This window comes from Brienomyrus brachyistius, chromosome 6 (assembly GCF_023856365.1).
Source record: "Brienomyrus brachyistius isolate T26 chromosome 6, BBRACH_0.4, whole genome shotgun sequence".
Classification (NCBI taxonomy): domain Eukaryota; kingdom Metazoa; phylum Chordata; class Actinopteri; order Osteoglossiformes; family Mormyridae; genus Brienomyrus; species Brienomyrus brachyistius.
In genome coordinates this window covers 3,831,727-3,847,976 of record NC_064538.1, presented here as the reverse complement: position 1 = coordinate 3,847,976, position 16,250 = coordinate 3,831,727, and the positions used below count along the sequence as shown (strand labels likewise).

At 44.8% G+C, this 16,250-nt stretch overlaps 1 protein-coding gene across 2 annotated transcripts in view; it reads left to right on the top strand.

Moving 5' to 3' along the window:
- Positions 1-12,944, top strand: part of espn (espin) — a 40,712-nt gene extending 27,768 nt beyond the window's left edge. The window contains exons 11-15 of one of the 2 annotated variants that reach the window (XM_049017213.1): positions 2,899-3,044; positions 5,960-6,298; positions 10,734-10,813; positions 11,763-11,774; positions 12,271-12,944. In XM_049017213.1, coding sequence (XP_048873170.1) covers positions 2,899-3,044; positions 5,960-6,298; positions 10,734-10,813; positions 11,763-11,774; positions 12,271-12,418 — 725 coding nt within the window. In that variant the 3' untranslated portion in view covers positions 12,419-12,944. Of the gene's footprint in view, positions 1-2,898; positions 3,045-5,959; positions 6,299-10,733; positions 11,775-12,270 lie in introns of both variants that reach the window. The other variant, XR_007398522.1, reaches the window with a different exon arrangement.
- The last annotated feature ends 3,306 nt before the right edge of the window (positions 12,945-16,250 follow it).

Genomic DNA, 16,250 nt, shown 5'->3' with positions numbered 1-16,250 from the left:
GTTACTGTTAACAAAAACTGAAACTGAAATACAAGAAAATATTTTTGTAAACTGCAATTAAATAAGGTATGAAAAAAAAATATGGCTATATGAAATTTATAAATATTGCTTCTGAAACTAACTTAAAGATAATACTAACAAACAGCAAATACTTTGCGATACTGATACTTAATACTGTTTATGTAGAAGATCTAATAGATGGCAGCATTGTGCCCTGTCGGGTAGCTGAATTGCTTAAACTGAAACTAATATATTTTTATTTAGCTTCTGTATATATCTTTCAAATAAAAACTAATAAAACCACTGAAAAACTAACTAAAACTAAACTGGATTTCAAACTAAAATAGAAAATAGTAGAAAATAAACTAAACTAATAAAATGTAACTGCAATAGCAGTGTTACGACATTCTGAGCCAGCAGGCGCTACCCAGCTTCATGCGTAGTGATCATTCCTCTATTCAGGCTGAGCTTATTAGGGTCTGGGTGGGCAGCTGCAGTCACGTGACTCTCCGCTTCTGGGCCGAACGGGACCTGCAGATGCGGCAGAGGGTGGCAGCGGATGGCACACGGGCAGGTGACCCGCGGACGCCATTGTGAGGCCGTAATCCTCAGCCCCTCCCTCATTGTGCCGTGTTTGCTCACGGGTGGGACTCCGATAGAGCGACCTGCCAGCTGTCACCGGGTCACCGCTGGCCAGGCGCAGGTGCACGCCCACACTCCGCCGCCACCCTCGCAGCCCCTGCGCTGCCGCACGACGTTCCGCCGTGCTCTTTGTCTCATTCTCCGGTCTAAATGGTGAGGAAAAGGGCCGACTGGAATGTGATGGCGATGAAGATCGGCCAGGACAGTAAGGGCGATGGTAGGATGTGTTACACTTATTATACTACTTCTCTGCTACTTATACTATATTATACTACTTCTCTGCTACTTATACTATATTATACTACTTCTATTACACTTATTCTCTCGCTCCATTTCTCTATACGATAATCCTTACATCATGGGAAGGGCTTCATAAAGGGACTAACTGCAGCTTTTGTGCTAAGATGACTTCTAAAGTTAAAGTAATTCATTTATATTAGCCACATTTTATGAATATTATTCCTTTATGGAATGATCTCACCTGAAATACCTAAGCTGGTGGGTTATTACTAACTGTCGCATAGAGCTCGTAGTGCGCTGGGTAAATAGTTGGAAGGTTTATGGATGAATATAACTGCCACTCTATGTCCAGTGATTTGACAGTAAGGTGGGGCAAAACCTATCAAAGTTCAATGGTTTTTAGTAAACTTACAGTGGAGTGTTTTTGGTCTGTGGTGTCAGAGGCGGTGAGGTGTGTGGATGGTGGCAGTGGGGATGCTGGCCAGGCAGGAATGTGAGCACTGGGCCATGACACCACAACGCTACCAGATCTGCTGCAGAAATCCTTCCCGGTAACTCTCTGTATGGACAGCAGCTCTGTTTGCTGTGAGAGGACCTGGGAATGAGCTGATGGCCTGGGGGAGGGTGGGGGGGGCAGACAAAGCATGTGGACAGTGGACTTAAATCCTCTGCCGTTTGGCAACTGTTTGGTGTCGTGGTTAATTACTGCTGATTGCTTCAGATTTTTTTTCTTCCCAGACATGAGTGGCTTTGTTTTCCCAGGGCAGAGAGAGAGAGAGAGAGAGAGAGAGAGAATGAGAAAGAAAGGGGGGGGGTCTATCTCAATCTCCACTCAGTACTGCAAGTTCAGTTTTTGCTTCCCAAGCAGGCATGAAGATAGGACTGAGCTGAATCTGATGCTTGTTCTAAAGACTTTCCTACTCGTAAACAGGTGACGTATCTGTTTATCTTTGTATTGGCATTTAATATTGTAAGTCTGCAAGATACGCCTTTAAGGATTATGTGTGTAGTTGGCACTGCAGATTGTTTAGAATACATTTGAGTCTTGAGTTAAAAGTGTGGTCTTGCTGCGAGGATAGAACCGTTTCTCTGTGGAGCAGGAGGTGGCGGTTTTTAAGTTTAAGTAGCCTTGAATCAGTATTTGTAATAAAGTCGGTTTCCTTAGTAACCATGGCTGAAATCTGTAATATTTACAGCCATACTTTGGTGTTAAAGGACATTACAACCGGGAGCAAAACACTGTTAAAATGCTGCTGTTTTAAGATATTGGGCGGTTAGTCTGTGAATTCAGCTAGTATGGTAAAGAGTTTGACAATTTGACAAAATCCAAGCCCTACTACGATATTCTGTTGACTGTGGTGTTTTTCCGTGGTAAATAAATCCTCATTGAAACATGTGATTTCTTGTGTGCTTGACTTGTTTCAGCTGTCTGTGCTTTATTTAGTTCAATTAACAGTATAACAATCAGGATTCACTTTATTGGCCAGTTACTACTACATGTACAAGGAATTAGTTTTAGCAGTATTTGTGCTTTTATTCACAAATACCATAAAAGAAATAGTAAAATAAAGGTATAAAAGACTGCAGAGCAGTGCAAGCTGTGCAATTTAATTATATGGATGTTATGGGGAAGTGAGGTATTTGAATACTGGGATATAAAGGTATGAAATATTTGATGTCCAGTAGATGAAAAAGGATGAACAGAGATGCGTGCAGAGTGAGCGGGAGGGTGACAGAGGCAGGGACTGTCTGTGGGGGTCGTTAGTTCATAATTAGATACGTTTCAAAATATTTTAATGGACCCTCACTCATACAGCAGTTTCTACAATGCTGAGACATTTTATCTATTGTAGGCAGCTGTGCGCCTTTGATGTGACTGTGCTCAGCCTCCATGCCCTCTTAGCCAGCTGCTCTCCTGCTTGGCTGTGTGGCCTGCGGCCTGTGGGCTTCACACGAGACCATTCCAGCCCCTGGCCAACTTAACCGTCCTCTGTCCCTCCATCTTCTTCACTGCAGGCGCCAAGTCCTTCAACATGATGTCCCCGACCGGCGACAACTCTGAGCTTCTGGCGGAAATTAAGGCCGGGAAAAGCCTGAAGCCAACGCCCCAGAGCAAAGGATATACCACCGTCTTCTCCAGCGGCGGGCTTCCAGGGAGCAACGTGAGCATCGACTGCACCGCTGTCACACGCCACGGTCACGCGCCACGGTCACACACCACGGTCACACACCACGGTCACGCGCCACGGTCACACACTGCTGTCACGCACCACGGTCACACACCGCTGTCACACATCACGGTCACACACTGCTGTCACACACCACGGTCACACACCACGGTCACACACTGCTGTCACGGACCACGGTCACACACCACGGTCACACACCGCTGTCACACACCACGGTCACACACTGCTGTCACACACCACGGTCACACACCACGGTCACACACCGCTGTCACGTGGCACGGTCACACACTGCTGTCACGCACCATGGTCACACACCACGGTCACACACCGCTGTCACACACCACGGTCACACACTGCTGTCACACACCACGGTCACACACCACGGTCACACACTGCTGTCACGCACCACGGTCACACACCACGGTCACACACCGCTGTCACACACCACGGTCACGCACCACTGTCACGCACTACGGTCAAACGCCACGGTCAAACACCACGGTCACACACTGCTGTCACGCACCACGGTCACACACCACGGTCCAACACCACGGTCACGCGTCACGGTCACACACCGCTGTCACACACCACGGTCACGCACCACGGTCACACACCGCTGTCACGCACCACGGTCACGCACCACGGTCACACACCGCTGTCACGCACCACGGTCATGCACCATGGTCAAACACCATGGTCACGCAACGCTGTCACACACCACGGTCACGCACCACGGTCATGCACCGCTGTCACACACCACGGTCACACACCACGGTCACGCACCATGGTCACACACCGCTGTCACGCACCACGGTCACGCACCCTGGTCAAACACCACGGTCAAACACCACGGTCACGCACCGCTGTCACACACCACGGTCACACACCACAGTCACGCACCATGGTCAAACACCACGGTCACGCACCACGGTCACATACCGCTGTCATACACCACGGTCACACACCACAGTCACGCACCGCTGTCACACACCACGGTCACACACCGGAAATTGTCAGTGGGTAGAATTTTTAATGAATATCTGTAAATCTTTGGTTTAATCCGCTTCCTTTTTGGGGACTTTATTGGTTCCCATTAGCTTTATCGTACTGGTGATTGACAGCATGCCGTAAACCTGCCCATTGTAGGTTTCAAAGTCCCCTTTCTGCCAGTGCTGGTAAACGTCATTTTCAAGGACAGACCTTTTAGTCTGTCCACAGTTAATGTGTACAAACACATCAGCAGGGACAAAATGTGCTGCCTCGCTCATTGGCACCCAGTAATAATAGGCTTTAATCACCAAAGGTACTCTGTGGAAGAGATAGCTGGTTTGTTATGCATTGTCCAGAATAGATGTGGCTTGTCAACGTAACGACTTACCCATAGCTGGTTTCAGGATCGCTTGAGAGTGACCAAGATGTTTCAGTCTGTACACAGATCTTTCAGTCTGTACACGGGTCTTTCAGTCTGTACACGGGTCTTTCAGTCTGTACATGGGTCTTTCAGTCTGTACAGGGGTCTTTCAGTCTGTACACGGACAATTGTTTTCTATCAAAATCACCTTAGGGATGCAGATTCTTGCCCCAAAAACTGAGAACAAGAAAGCCTTTCATATGAGGCTTAGAAAACAGCAGAATATATATTTAACAATTAAAATGTTTCTTTACACTATCAATCAAGCATGTAAACATGCAATTCTCTTGTATTTTATATACAACTTTGCTGAAAAATAAGCACCTTTTATTGGGTGTTAAAGTCCTTGAAAGTGAACTTTGTGAAACTACTCAGCAAAGCTTCTTTTTGATCTGAACTGGCGTGTCACTGCCGAGCTGAATACAGTGACCCCCTAACCATGAGCTGAATACAGTGACCCCCTAACCATGAGCTGAATACAGTGACCCCCTAACCATGAGCTGAATACAGTGACCCCCTAACCATGAGCTGAATACAGTGACCCCCTAACCATGAGCTGAATACAGTGACCCCCCTAACCATGAGCTGAATACAGTGACCCCCTAACCATGAGCTGAATACAGTGACTCCCTAACCATGAGCTGAATACAGTGACCCCCTAACCATGAGCTGAATACAGTGACCTCCTAACCATGAGCTGAATACAGTGACCCCCCTAACCATGAGCTGAATACAGTGACCCCCTAACCATGAGCTGAATACAGTGACTCCCTAACCATGAGCTGAATACAGTGACCCCCTAACCATGAGCTGAATACAGTGACCCCTAACCATAAGCTGAATACAGTGACCTCCTAACCATGAGCTGAATACAGTGACCCCTAACCATTAGCTGAATACAGTGACCCCTAACCATAAGCTGAATACAGTGACCCTCTAACCTTAATACAGCCATGAATTCTGTCCCTCCCTGACCTGCGCATCAGCATTTAAGAATTCCTTCCTTTTCATTCCTGTGAATCGGACTTTGAATGACCTCCTAGAGAATGCGTTGAAAGCGCGTTTGAGCCTGTGACTGCCTTCTTTTGCTGGCCGCTGACATAACAGCTGAACCCGCTGCGATTCCTGGTTGCATAACACCCTGCCTGTAGAACAATTTTCCACTTTGTTACGCTAATTGCTTGTTAATTATGTTTGCCATTTTGTAGCTGGCTGGGTATTTAACTCACAGACTCTGACATCGTTGCAGTCCCTGCTTCACATTTGATGTAATTTTTGTCAATTATTTGGCTGAATCCATTAGTAAAATTTGAGATCTGTTGATTTACTGTTAGTGAAGGGATGCCAGTCTGCACAGGTGATAACAGCTTGAGTTGGCAGTGGAAGGACCCTAACTTGTTAGGTTCATATTATGAACTTCTGTCATCTAACCTAGGAGTTTATCTGTCTGGCCTAACAGGTGAGTTTGTCATTCCAGGAAGAGAGCCCAGCCACGACTCCGCCTCCGGCCTCCGTCACTCCGCCCACAAAGCCCTTGTCCCCGCCCACAGAGACTCCTCCCACTACTCCCAATTCGGCCGGCCCATCCACCCCACGGGCACTGGCAACCTCGCTCAGCCAGGAGCGGCTACCCCCCGTCGTGAATGGCAACACAGAGCCGACCCCGCCCACCACAAATAAGGCCAGCGCGGTGGACGTGGACGCCATGGTGCCCACGCATGACGAACAGGGCCGTGTCATTCCGGACTGGAAGAGGCAGGTGATGGTGCGCAAGCTGCAGACGAAGATCCAGGAAGAGGAGGAGCACAAACGCAAGGTATGCTGGGTGAGGGGCGTGGCCAGGCGGCGCCAGTTCCAGCAGTTTCTTTACTTACCCCTGAAATCTCAGGTGATGCCGCTTAGCATGTAGGTAAAGACCCCAGCAGACCGAAGCAGCAACAGCAATAAAATCTACATTGTCTGCCATCCTTAAATGGGGGGGGGGAGGTTAGCTGGCTTAACTAAATGCAAACATATTAAACCAGTTCTACCATTTTAAACAGGTTTAATTTAGTCACATGGCAAATAAATTTGTGTACAGGATTTACTGTCCTCACAAATCTGAAAAGTAAGCATTGTGGTGACGTCCTCAAAAGATAAGCTGTAAATAAATATTTTTAATCTTTTTTGTTTTAGGCAATTTACAGCTTAGTAGGCCCTTCCTTAGTGCTTTAACTTTACAGTATTTCTCTCACACGCTTAATAATGCCTTTTCTTTGACCTGCATAATTCAGTCTGTCAGCTTACATAATCATTTCTCTCCGTTGCCCAGCCAAGCCGCCAGGCAGACAGGCGAGAGCTGGTGCTGCTTCAATATTGATAAGTCTGATAAGGTGTAAAACAGCACAGCTGTTCATTTGATTGGCCGGTTACTTTCTTCTGTGACGGACACGCACTTGTGGTTGAAGCCTGTAGATATCGCATGCAAATTTTGCAGTGAGCTGCACATGGGCACTGGAAGGGTGTGTCACTTCACGGAAACGTCTGCACTGTTTGTGTTAATGACAGTATGGGAGGCGGAGCCTGGGTCTTAATAGTAACTGAAATTTCAGTATATTTGTATTTAAGTACTGTGTGAGAAATGATGCTTCCCTGTGATATATTTTAATGAAAGTCTAGAGAATTTGTCTTTGGATTCCATAAATAAATGAATTCCATAAATTAATTAATTTTTAACTCCCGCTTTGTAGATGAAGGTCATGGCATATGTTAATATTCTGTTTTGCAGTAGGAGCACTGTAATCTTTATTTTTTCCCCAGTTTTATTGGTTGGTTTACCTCGTTTGTCTTCGATAAGGGCTACTTTAATTAACCAGGAAAGCTCACTTTAAACATGACCTTTGCTGGTGATATTTGAAGATGCCAAATACAGTAATACGCTTTAGCCACGAAGACTCTTTTATTGGTGCACTGCTTTGTCATGCAGTGACAACACAGGTGGACAGATTAACTGGTAACCCATCAAAGAACGCATCGTCTGAGTTTCTTTTTGTCTGGAATCTTTCATGGGAATCAGTTCAAATCCTGGACTGTTCAATCAAATTGCTTCTTAGTTAAGATCATTTTCACCTCCTTTGTATCCAGTTAGTGTTAAGATTTGTCCTTTATAGAGAAGCAGGGCATAGATTTGGCTAGAAGTTCACATTAGCTGCAGTTTAGGTATCATTTGCGCAGGCTTCTGTCTTGTTTGAATTAAATATGATCTCTTCATTGAGTCTAAATAGGTCTTCCTTTTCATAATTACTCTCAGCTTGGAATAATCCTTCAGTGCAGTTCTCATCCTCATTGTTACAGTTTGCTGGATTTCACCCCAATCCTGTCAAACATGCTGATGGAACGTAACCCACTTTTGCTGCTCTGATCCTCTTCATGGCGCACAGTATGAATCAATCCCAGCTCTTAGAGGAACATTTTGTTTTGGGTTTAACTGCACAAAGCACGACTGTTACATTGTATGGCAGGATTATAGCAGACAATTTGAAAATGCTTTGAAATGACAGAGAGGCGCCTCTATAACAATCAGTTTAGCCCCCCCCCCCCCCCCAATTTGTCTGGGCATTGTTTGGCCAGTGTGTTCCATCTGGACTATCTGCAGTAACTGTTGGGTGTTTAGACGCCTTAAATGATACTTATTTGTCATTTTTAAAACATGAATGGGTTGTATCTGATTGTCTTTGCTGAGATAATCATGTTACTTACAGTAGAATGTGTTTGTTATGGCCTGTCCTGCTTTGTTAGATGAGTATCAGATCTGTTCCTCCTTAAGAAGGTCCGCTTAGTACGTAACTGTGGTCAGGAGCTGTAGCTGCTTGATGCTTGTCCCGACCCAGTTCCGTTCCTTGCTGGCTGAACGACTGACTGGCTCCATAAGTGCAGCTAACCCTCTTAGCTTCATGCTAACCTTACGGCTTACTGCCACTGCAAGGAACGTCATTGGACGGCTTTTGATCATCTCCACCAATCAGCCTCTCGAACAATGGAAGAGGCTCAGCTTGTATCCATAGAGATTATTCTATACTTAGTGGTGTGCAAGACTGAAGATATCGTTACAGACACATTGCTTGCCTTGCCTTTCCCTAGAATGACTTAGTACAGTCTTTTTGTGTATTGACACAATACATATTAATTACATTGTGGAACATATTTTAATATATTGGTGGTAAAAACCCATGTTCATGTACGGACTATTCTACGATGACATACAGTAGAATAATTGTAAAGGCGTATACTATAAAGATATCTTCTTCACATGTACTGCGACTGTGCTGCAGTGAGTTGTATTATGCAGCGAGATCTGAATAATCATCTCCTATGGCCAAAACACCTCAGAGCGTATAATAAGCCGAGAAAAATAGTTTGCTGTTAAATGTTTTGCTAAATGTTTCCCTTCTTAAATATTGTTACCTCTTAGTCTGCACTTGAAAATAGCACAAGTGATCGACCCTTCCCGAAACGCAACGCTTAAAACAAACACGGTCTGCTTCAGATCCTGACACTCACTACATGCAAAGCAAACACAAACTAGTTTCCAAAAGTTTTATTTACATGGATAAAAAAAACTTGAATTGTAAAAACCCTTGTGCTCACAGACATGCTGAATTCCCTCGGCATTATAGGCATTTTGGAGACTTCTGCCCTCAGTAAAACACATTATTTTGAAAGCTCTACCCCTTGGCAACGACCAGTAAAAATCTTGTCTGGATCAGTTCGGCGACCACTCACTTTGGTCACATGTTCCCACAGTATCTTCAGTTTACCCAGTTTGGAAAACAACAGATACAAGTGCATAAAAGTGTCTAACCTGTGTTTAGTTGTAGTTTATATTTCCTAAATTCCTTTCCTGGCTTCGCATCCTAAGTTTTAAAAGTCATTCCCTTACAGAGATACAAACGCCGCCATACTGTACGATGAGCATTATGTTATTCATGTAAACAAACAGGAAGTGCACAGTCTGACCAGTGGCCATATTGAAATGCTAGCAAATTTTATTAATATTTTTATTTAAGTGACTTTGTCTGGATACTGTTTTTTTTAATGGTTGGAAACATGTGTATTGGTAGAATGAAGTCATTTCTGGCCACTGATCACAGTGGTAATGCAGATGTGGCAGTCACTGGGCAGGTCAAGGAAAGAGGCTACATCGATTTAAATATAACTGTATGTAACTCAAATAGTTTTATGGGAGATGTACATTAGATAATGTGAATGAAATCTGTATATAAAGGTTTAGCCACACTAACCCTTGTCATATTGTTTTATATAGTAATTATATACCAATATGTTAATGAATTATATGCTGAAAATATACCAACCAGCAACCAATTTTAGTTTGACACCTGTTTTTGGTGCTAGTTTCTTACTGTTAGAGATTGATAGGTACCAAGTTGTGTATTTTGGTTGTGTGTTTATAATACCTATACCTAGATCCTACATAAAAGACCTTCAGGTATTTTAAAGGCATGTATAAAAATGTTTTCCTGGAATGAAATAATCATGGTAATTTATTTCAAATATTCTAGTACAGGAAACACAACCTTATGCAGTGTCTGTATTGTGGAGGTGATTAAAATTTTTATGGTTAGTTATTCAATCCCGACAGCACCTCTGGTATGTCTCGCCCCTGTAAGGTGCAGTAGGCGACGTTCGGCTGAAATCACAATGCATTTCCTGCAGAGCTGCCCAGGTTCAGGAGACACAAAAGCCGAAGGTTTGGCTCGCGGCTGCTTGGGCCTGTAACATTACACAGGCACGACTCCCTTTCCTTGCCTATCTATCAACAGGCATCTCCGGTCCACTCGATAATTCCCAGGGGAATATCGTTAAAAATGTAAACGTCCGATCGTGTTACCAGACGCCCAGGGGTGGGGTGGGGGGGGGGGGGGTGCCCGCTCACTGAGAGTGACCCATCTGGAGGCAAGACGAGAGCGATGAAATGACTGCCTCCCTTCCATTATGATTTAAAGGGCTGCAGAGGATCGTGTTTCCCGCGCTGTGAATGCTCTCAGCTGCCAGCTACTGTCGCCTTCCTGCCCGCTTACCCAGTCCCACATGTTAGTCAGCTCCATTGTAATAATGTTCTTAGCCATCGGGCACTCCAATCCGAGAATGACCATACGCAGTGCTGTCATAGAGACGCATCACTGTGTCGAGTCATTAAAGTTGTTACTAAGTGTGTTGGGTTTCGGGCCAGACCTTCTTCCCCTTCGTTACAGGCTGAGGAGGAGGCAGCCCGCCTGGCATCCATGCCAGCCTGGAGGAGGGACATCATGAAGAAGAAGATGGATGAGGAGAGGTCAGTGGGGGCTGCCGCTCTTTCCCAGCATCCCCCTGCTCCTGTGAATTGGCTTCACTTTCTCGCTGACCTTCATGGCTGCCTGCTGGGCACTAATTCCTCAGTTGCAGCTTCACCTCCGTCGATCCCTCATTCCATCCGCAGATTCGTCATCCATGCCATTTATCCACACGCAAGGACAATATACAGGTGTAACTTTTCATATGCAACCAGCAGGCAGCAGTGGGCTAAGCCTCTGTGCCTGTGACCAGAAGGTTGCTGGTTCAAGCCCAGCTTTGGCACATCTGTAGGTCCTTGAGTGAGACCCTTAACCCCAAGCTCCCTGGGCCCCACAGCGGGTGGCTGCCCGTCACGGCCAAGCCTATTCTCATGGAGAGCAAGACGGTGGCGGTGAAAAGAGAATTTCAATCAATAAAAAGTATCTTTTATCAGAAGAATGCCAGTGAAAATGCCTTTTTCTTGCCTTTTTGACACGAGTTTCCATCCCTGCTGTGTTATTCACTCAAACCTGTTATCAGGTAAATGTGAATAAATTCTAAAATCAGAATTATTAAATGATATTTATAAACACCGGGCATGGCTGCACAGGTCTGACCCGGTAATGCGAGTTACTGCTTACAACCCCCTCGGCTTTGTGCGGCTCGTCCACCGGCCTGCTATACAATGACTCTGTGTCCCTTAAAACTTTAATAACCATCAGCAGAACAACGTGTAGACGTTGTGTTTATCAAATACGCGGTTTAACATTTCACCAGGGCCGGGTCACGGACGTGGCAGCACCGGTGTGGCATGCTGGGCATTTCTGTGGCACGTCTGCAGCTTAGCGCGGGAGGAGAAGCGCAGTGCATGGACCCTCTGCGGGTCCCTGAGTCCCGGATTGGGAACCACTGTCTTATAGATATTTACATTTTCTCTTTTTTCTCTTCTTTTTCTTTCCGCATGCACACAGGGAGCAAAAAAGGTAAGTATGTTCACATTTACGTTTGTCACCATTGTATGTGTGTGGGTATGACACATGGTGCTAACTGGGTCTCTGAGCCAATCAGATTTGTTTACAACGTGGTTATTTTGTATGTTGTTTTATAAAAAATTGTATTCGTTCACCTAAGTGAACAAAAAAAAAAACGATTGCCATCCTTTGGGGGAAACTGTAACCTGTATAAGTATTGTTGCATGAACACAAAGAACACAAAGGAACTTGGAATTTATATTTTGTCATATTAAAGTAATTTATAGGCAAATGTAAGCTGAAGAGGTTCTCCCTCTAGAGGCCGTTTTGTGAAGTATTTCATCTCTAGTCAGCTCGGCATCTGCTGGTCATTAAGAACACATTGTCTGCTTTTGTTCAGTCTTTATATCGACTCCATTCAGCGATTGTAATCTTCATTAAAAAGGCATTAAATCCATCAATGGGAGAAATGTCTGTAACCTACAAAGCAGTGCCTTCATCCATGCAGAAGAGAGGAAGAGAGACTGAAAATGGAGAAGGAGAACGAGGAGAAGTCTGAGCTGGAGAAGCTTCGCACCCTGGGCTACGACGAGACCAAGCTGGCACCCTGGCAGCGGCAGATCATCCTCAAGAAAGGAGACATCACAAAACAATAGACCGGTGTTTCCCAGTCTGGTCCTCGGGGACTTGCAGACAGTTCATGTTTTTGCTCCCTACCAGGAGCTGGGAGGGAGCAAAAATGTGGACTGTGTGTGGGTCCTCAAGGACTGGGTTGGGAAACACTGCAATAGACCGAGCCCCTCCCTCCTTCCCAGTCGTCCCCTACCTACAGCTCCTTCCCTTGGCTAGACTCCCCCATCCTGCTTCAATGAGCACAGAGAAGATCACTCCCCATAATCCTGCCCTGCCCACCTCTCCCCTCCCCTAATAAAGGACCACGATGACCTCCCCCCAAAGTGGGCTGCACACCTCACGCCCTGCACACGATCCTTGACGCACTATAGGGCAGCCCCCCCTTAAAGACTTGCGTGACAGACACCAGCACTTGAAGAGGAATCGGCACTGTTTGCACAGACCGCTGCTCTGCCTTTGTAAACTGTTGGCCACGGATCCAGAACCCTTAGTCCCTGTAGCTTTTAGCTGCCCTGCTACTGTAATCTTATTAAATGTTTCAACTTGCCAGTTGCTATTTTTTCTTCCACTGCCACGTTTATCCCAGACAGATACAGAGCTGCAGACTACGGCAAGACCTGTGTCAAACGAGTGTGGCGTGACCCTCAGTCGGTCTAAATCTCCCGACGTAGAAAAGCAAACAGGATTAGCGAGCGGATGCTAATGCACAGGTCATCAGAGCCGCCGTACCACTGAGTTTTGTCCTCATGCCGGTCCGTCTCCCTGCTCGTGTCGTGCAGAACAGTACAGGGCGAACGCTGGCTGCTTGTCATGTTTTTTAGATCTTGGGTCGTTTCGTAAGGCCAGAGGAGTGCGGCATTGACTGACACGACAAACCCCAGGAGGTCTGTGCTTTGCATAAGCATCAGATGTGAAATCGTGATGGAAACACGAAAAGCTTCATCTCTTAGTTACCTACAATTAATAGGTCCTGTGCTGGTCCTGTGTAGTCTGAGATGTGATGAAACCCTCATACATCAGTAAGATCGTCGAATATAAATATAGAAATCACTCCAGTCTTTCTTGCATTTTAACAGGAATAATAATTACACAATTTGGAGCCATTATTCCTGAGTCACTGTCACATTAATATCACGGGCACCTATAGTTACTGTGGAAACAGCAAAATTCCCAGAATGCCCAACACCGCATAACACATTTATCATTACATACCACCGAGAAAAAGTCCATATTGCAATGAATTACTAAAACTGCTGGTTACATAGAACCTCTTTATGAAAATAATCCCCACCAAAGTTTATGTGAACTGTGCCTTGGTGTAGAATTCTAAGTTAATTCAAATCATTCATCAATACCAATTGGACCAATTGGAATCAAATATTTTGCTCTCATGCTGTAGGATGACTACCAAGGTGCTTGTTCCTTAATATTTTTTGACATTCAGAAACTTTAAAACCATTCCAATGCATAGAGCAGCACAATATGTATTTAAAAAATTGTAGAATATAGTGACCTCTTTAATGTACCGAATGTGTCTTTCTGGAGATGTGTATAACAAATTGCTTTCTATTCTATATAGTGAAAAATGCATAAGGCTTAATTTTTAAAATCTTTAAATACTACAATATATATATATATATATATATATATATATATATATATATATATATATATATAGGAATCTACAGACAAATTCATGGTACTAATTCAGAATCCATTTGGGGATATTGAATTTACTTCATTGGATGCCATATTCATGTTAAAATTTAAAAATAGAGACTTTTTGCCATTATCAGAGTTTTTTATGCGGAAATATACAATCCCTTAATTGTATTGTACTAATATTATATTATTTTACTGTTCACAGTTTTGCCTCTATAGAACTTTCACTGTGTAAAAAATAAAATATTTTCAGACTTCAATATGCTTTGCATTCATGCATAGAAAAAAATACACTGCATGTGTTTGTGTCATGAATTCCTCCCAAATTCCTCCCAGATCTCTGTCTGTGGGAGATGTCAGTAATGACAGGTAAGGTTTTTTATGGTAGTCATTGTTCCTAAATAATAAAATGAAACTCACCATAAGCACAGCGTAGTTAGTGGCACAGCAGCTTCCCCTGTGAGCCTTTTTTCCCAGAATGCCCCAGTGTGTTCCAGTCACCTGTGGCCTAGTCCCAGAACACGCAAAGTAACACAACGAGCCACGCACAACACTCACACTCAGTAATGCTGGCGAGCATGTAAGCAAGTCGTGGACATTATGGGCCTTTTGTAATGGACCGTCGGTGACCTGATGCTCTGTATGATACCATGATGGTCCATGAAATGTCTGGGTTCTGTGAGTAGAAACAAGTTACTGAGCAGAATCTGCAGCTGCATCGAACCACAAGTTTTTGACTGCAGTTCAAAAGTCCCATCATTGATTTTTAGAGATCCAGTGAATTAGCAATAAAAGCAATAAAGTCACAGTTAATTTCAGAAAATAAGTAAAATGGGAAACGTGAAGAGTGATTTTTTTTATAGTCTCTAAGAGGTGAAACTAAGAATATTATAGGCCAAGACAGTTTCTTGTTGAGTTGAGCATGTTAATGCATCCCAGACATGTCCCACTGCATCCTATAATGCGCTTCAGGCCCCCCGATTGTCAGTCCTGTGCAGAGTCATGGGGGTCCGGAGAATATCTCAGAAGCAAGGCAGGGAACAACCCAGGATGGGGGGCCAACTCACTGCAGGGTACACACACCATTCAGACACACACCTGCGAGCATTTTGGGAACTCCAGTTAGCCTCAGCATTCTTTGGACGATGGGGGGGGGACCGGAGTACCTGACGTAAACCCCACTACGGCATGGGGGGAACATGCAAACCCAACACGCTTGGACCCATGGTGGAGACTCGAACCCGGGACCCGGGAGGTAGGAGCCGACCACTGCACCGTTTTTATGTATTTCTTAGTTCATAATCCACCTTAGTGCACTTACTGTTTTTCAGTTACAATATACTTCATAAAAATTGTTGCTTGACAGGGACATCAACTGAAATAATTTTAGATAAACCTCCATCCATCTATTTTCCAAACCGCTTATCCTACTGGGTGGCGGGGGGTCCGGAGCCTATCCTGGAAGCAATGGGCACTAGGCAGGGAACAACCCATGATGGGGGGCCAGCCCATCGCAGGGCACACTCACACACCATTCACGCACACATGCACACCTACGGGCAATTTAGCAACTCCAATTAGCCTCAGCATGTTTTTGGACTGTGGGGGGAAACCGGAGTACCCGGAGGAAACCCCACGATGACATGGGGAGAACATGCAAATTCCGCACACACGTGATCCAGGCGGAGGCTCGAACCCGGGTCCCAGAGGTGTGAGGCAACAGTGCTAACCACTGCACCACCATGCTGCCCCCTTAGATAAACCTTTGCACCGTATACGCCAAGTCAAATGGGCTTTATTGTCATACCAGCCACAAGCAGGTATACAGCGGCAGGAAATCAGCCCCCCCCCCCCCCCCCCAGGCTACAACAGTGCACTAAAGGTGCAAAACACAAGGGAGCTAGACTGAAGACAATACATAATGCACAAGTAATATACATAAGTGTATTAATGTAGGCCTGTGAACAATGGTAATAAGTAGTTTAACAGTATAAAACAAATAAATATGCAGATCAAGCTCCCATCTCACAGTTTTGACATATAAAGGATTTCTCCGCAAAAATCACAATATAACCATAACAAGCAATATAAATTCGCGCATTATTATGTCCCTTGTGTTGTCGAACACAGCAGACATTCTACTCCACATTGTAGGCTGCTACTGTATTCCTTTAACTGCAAGGATAGAAACGT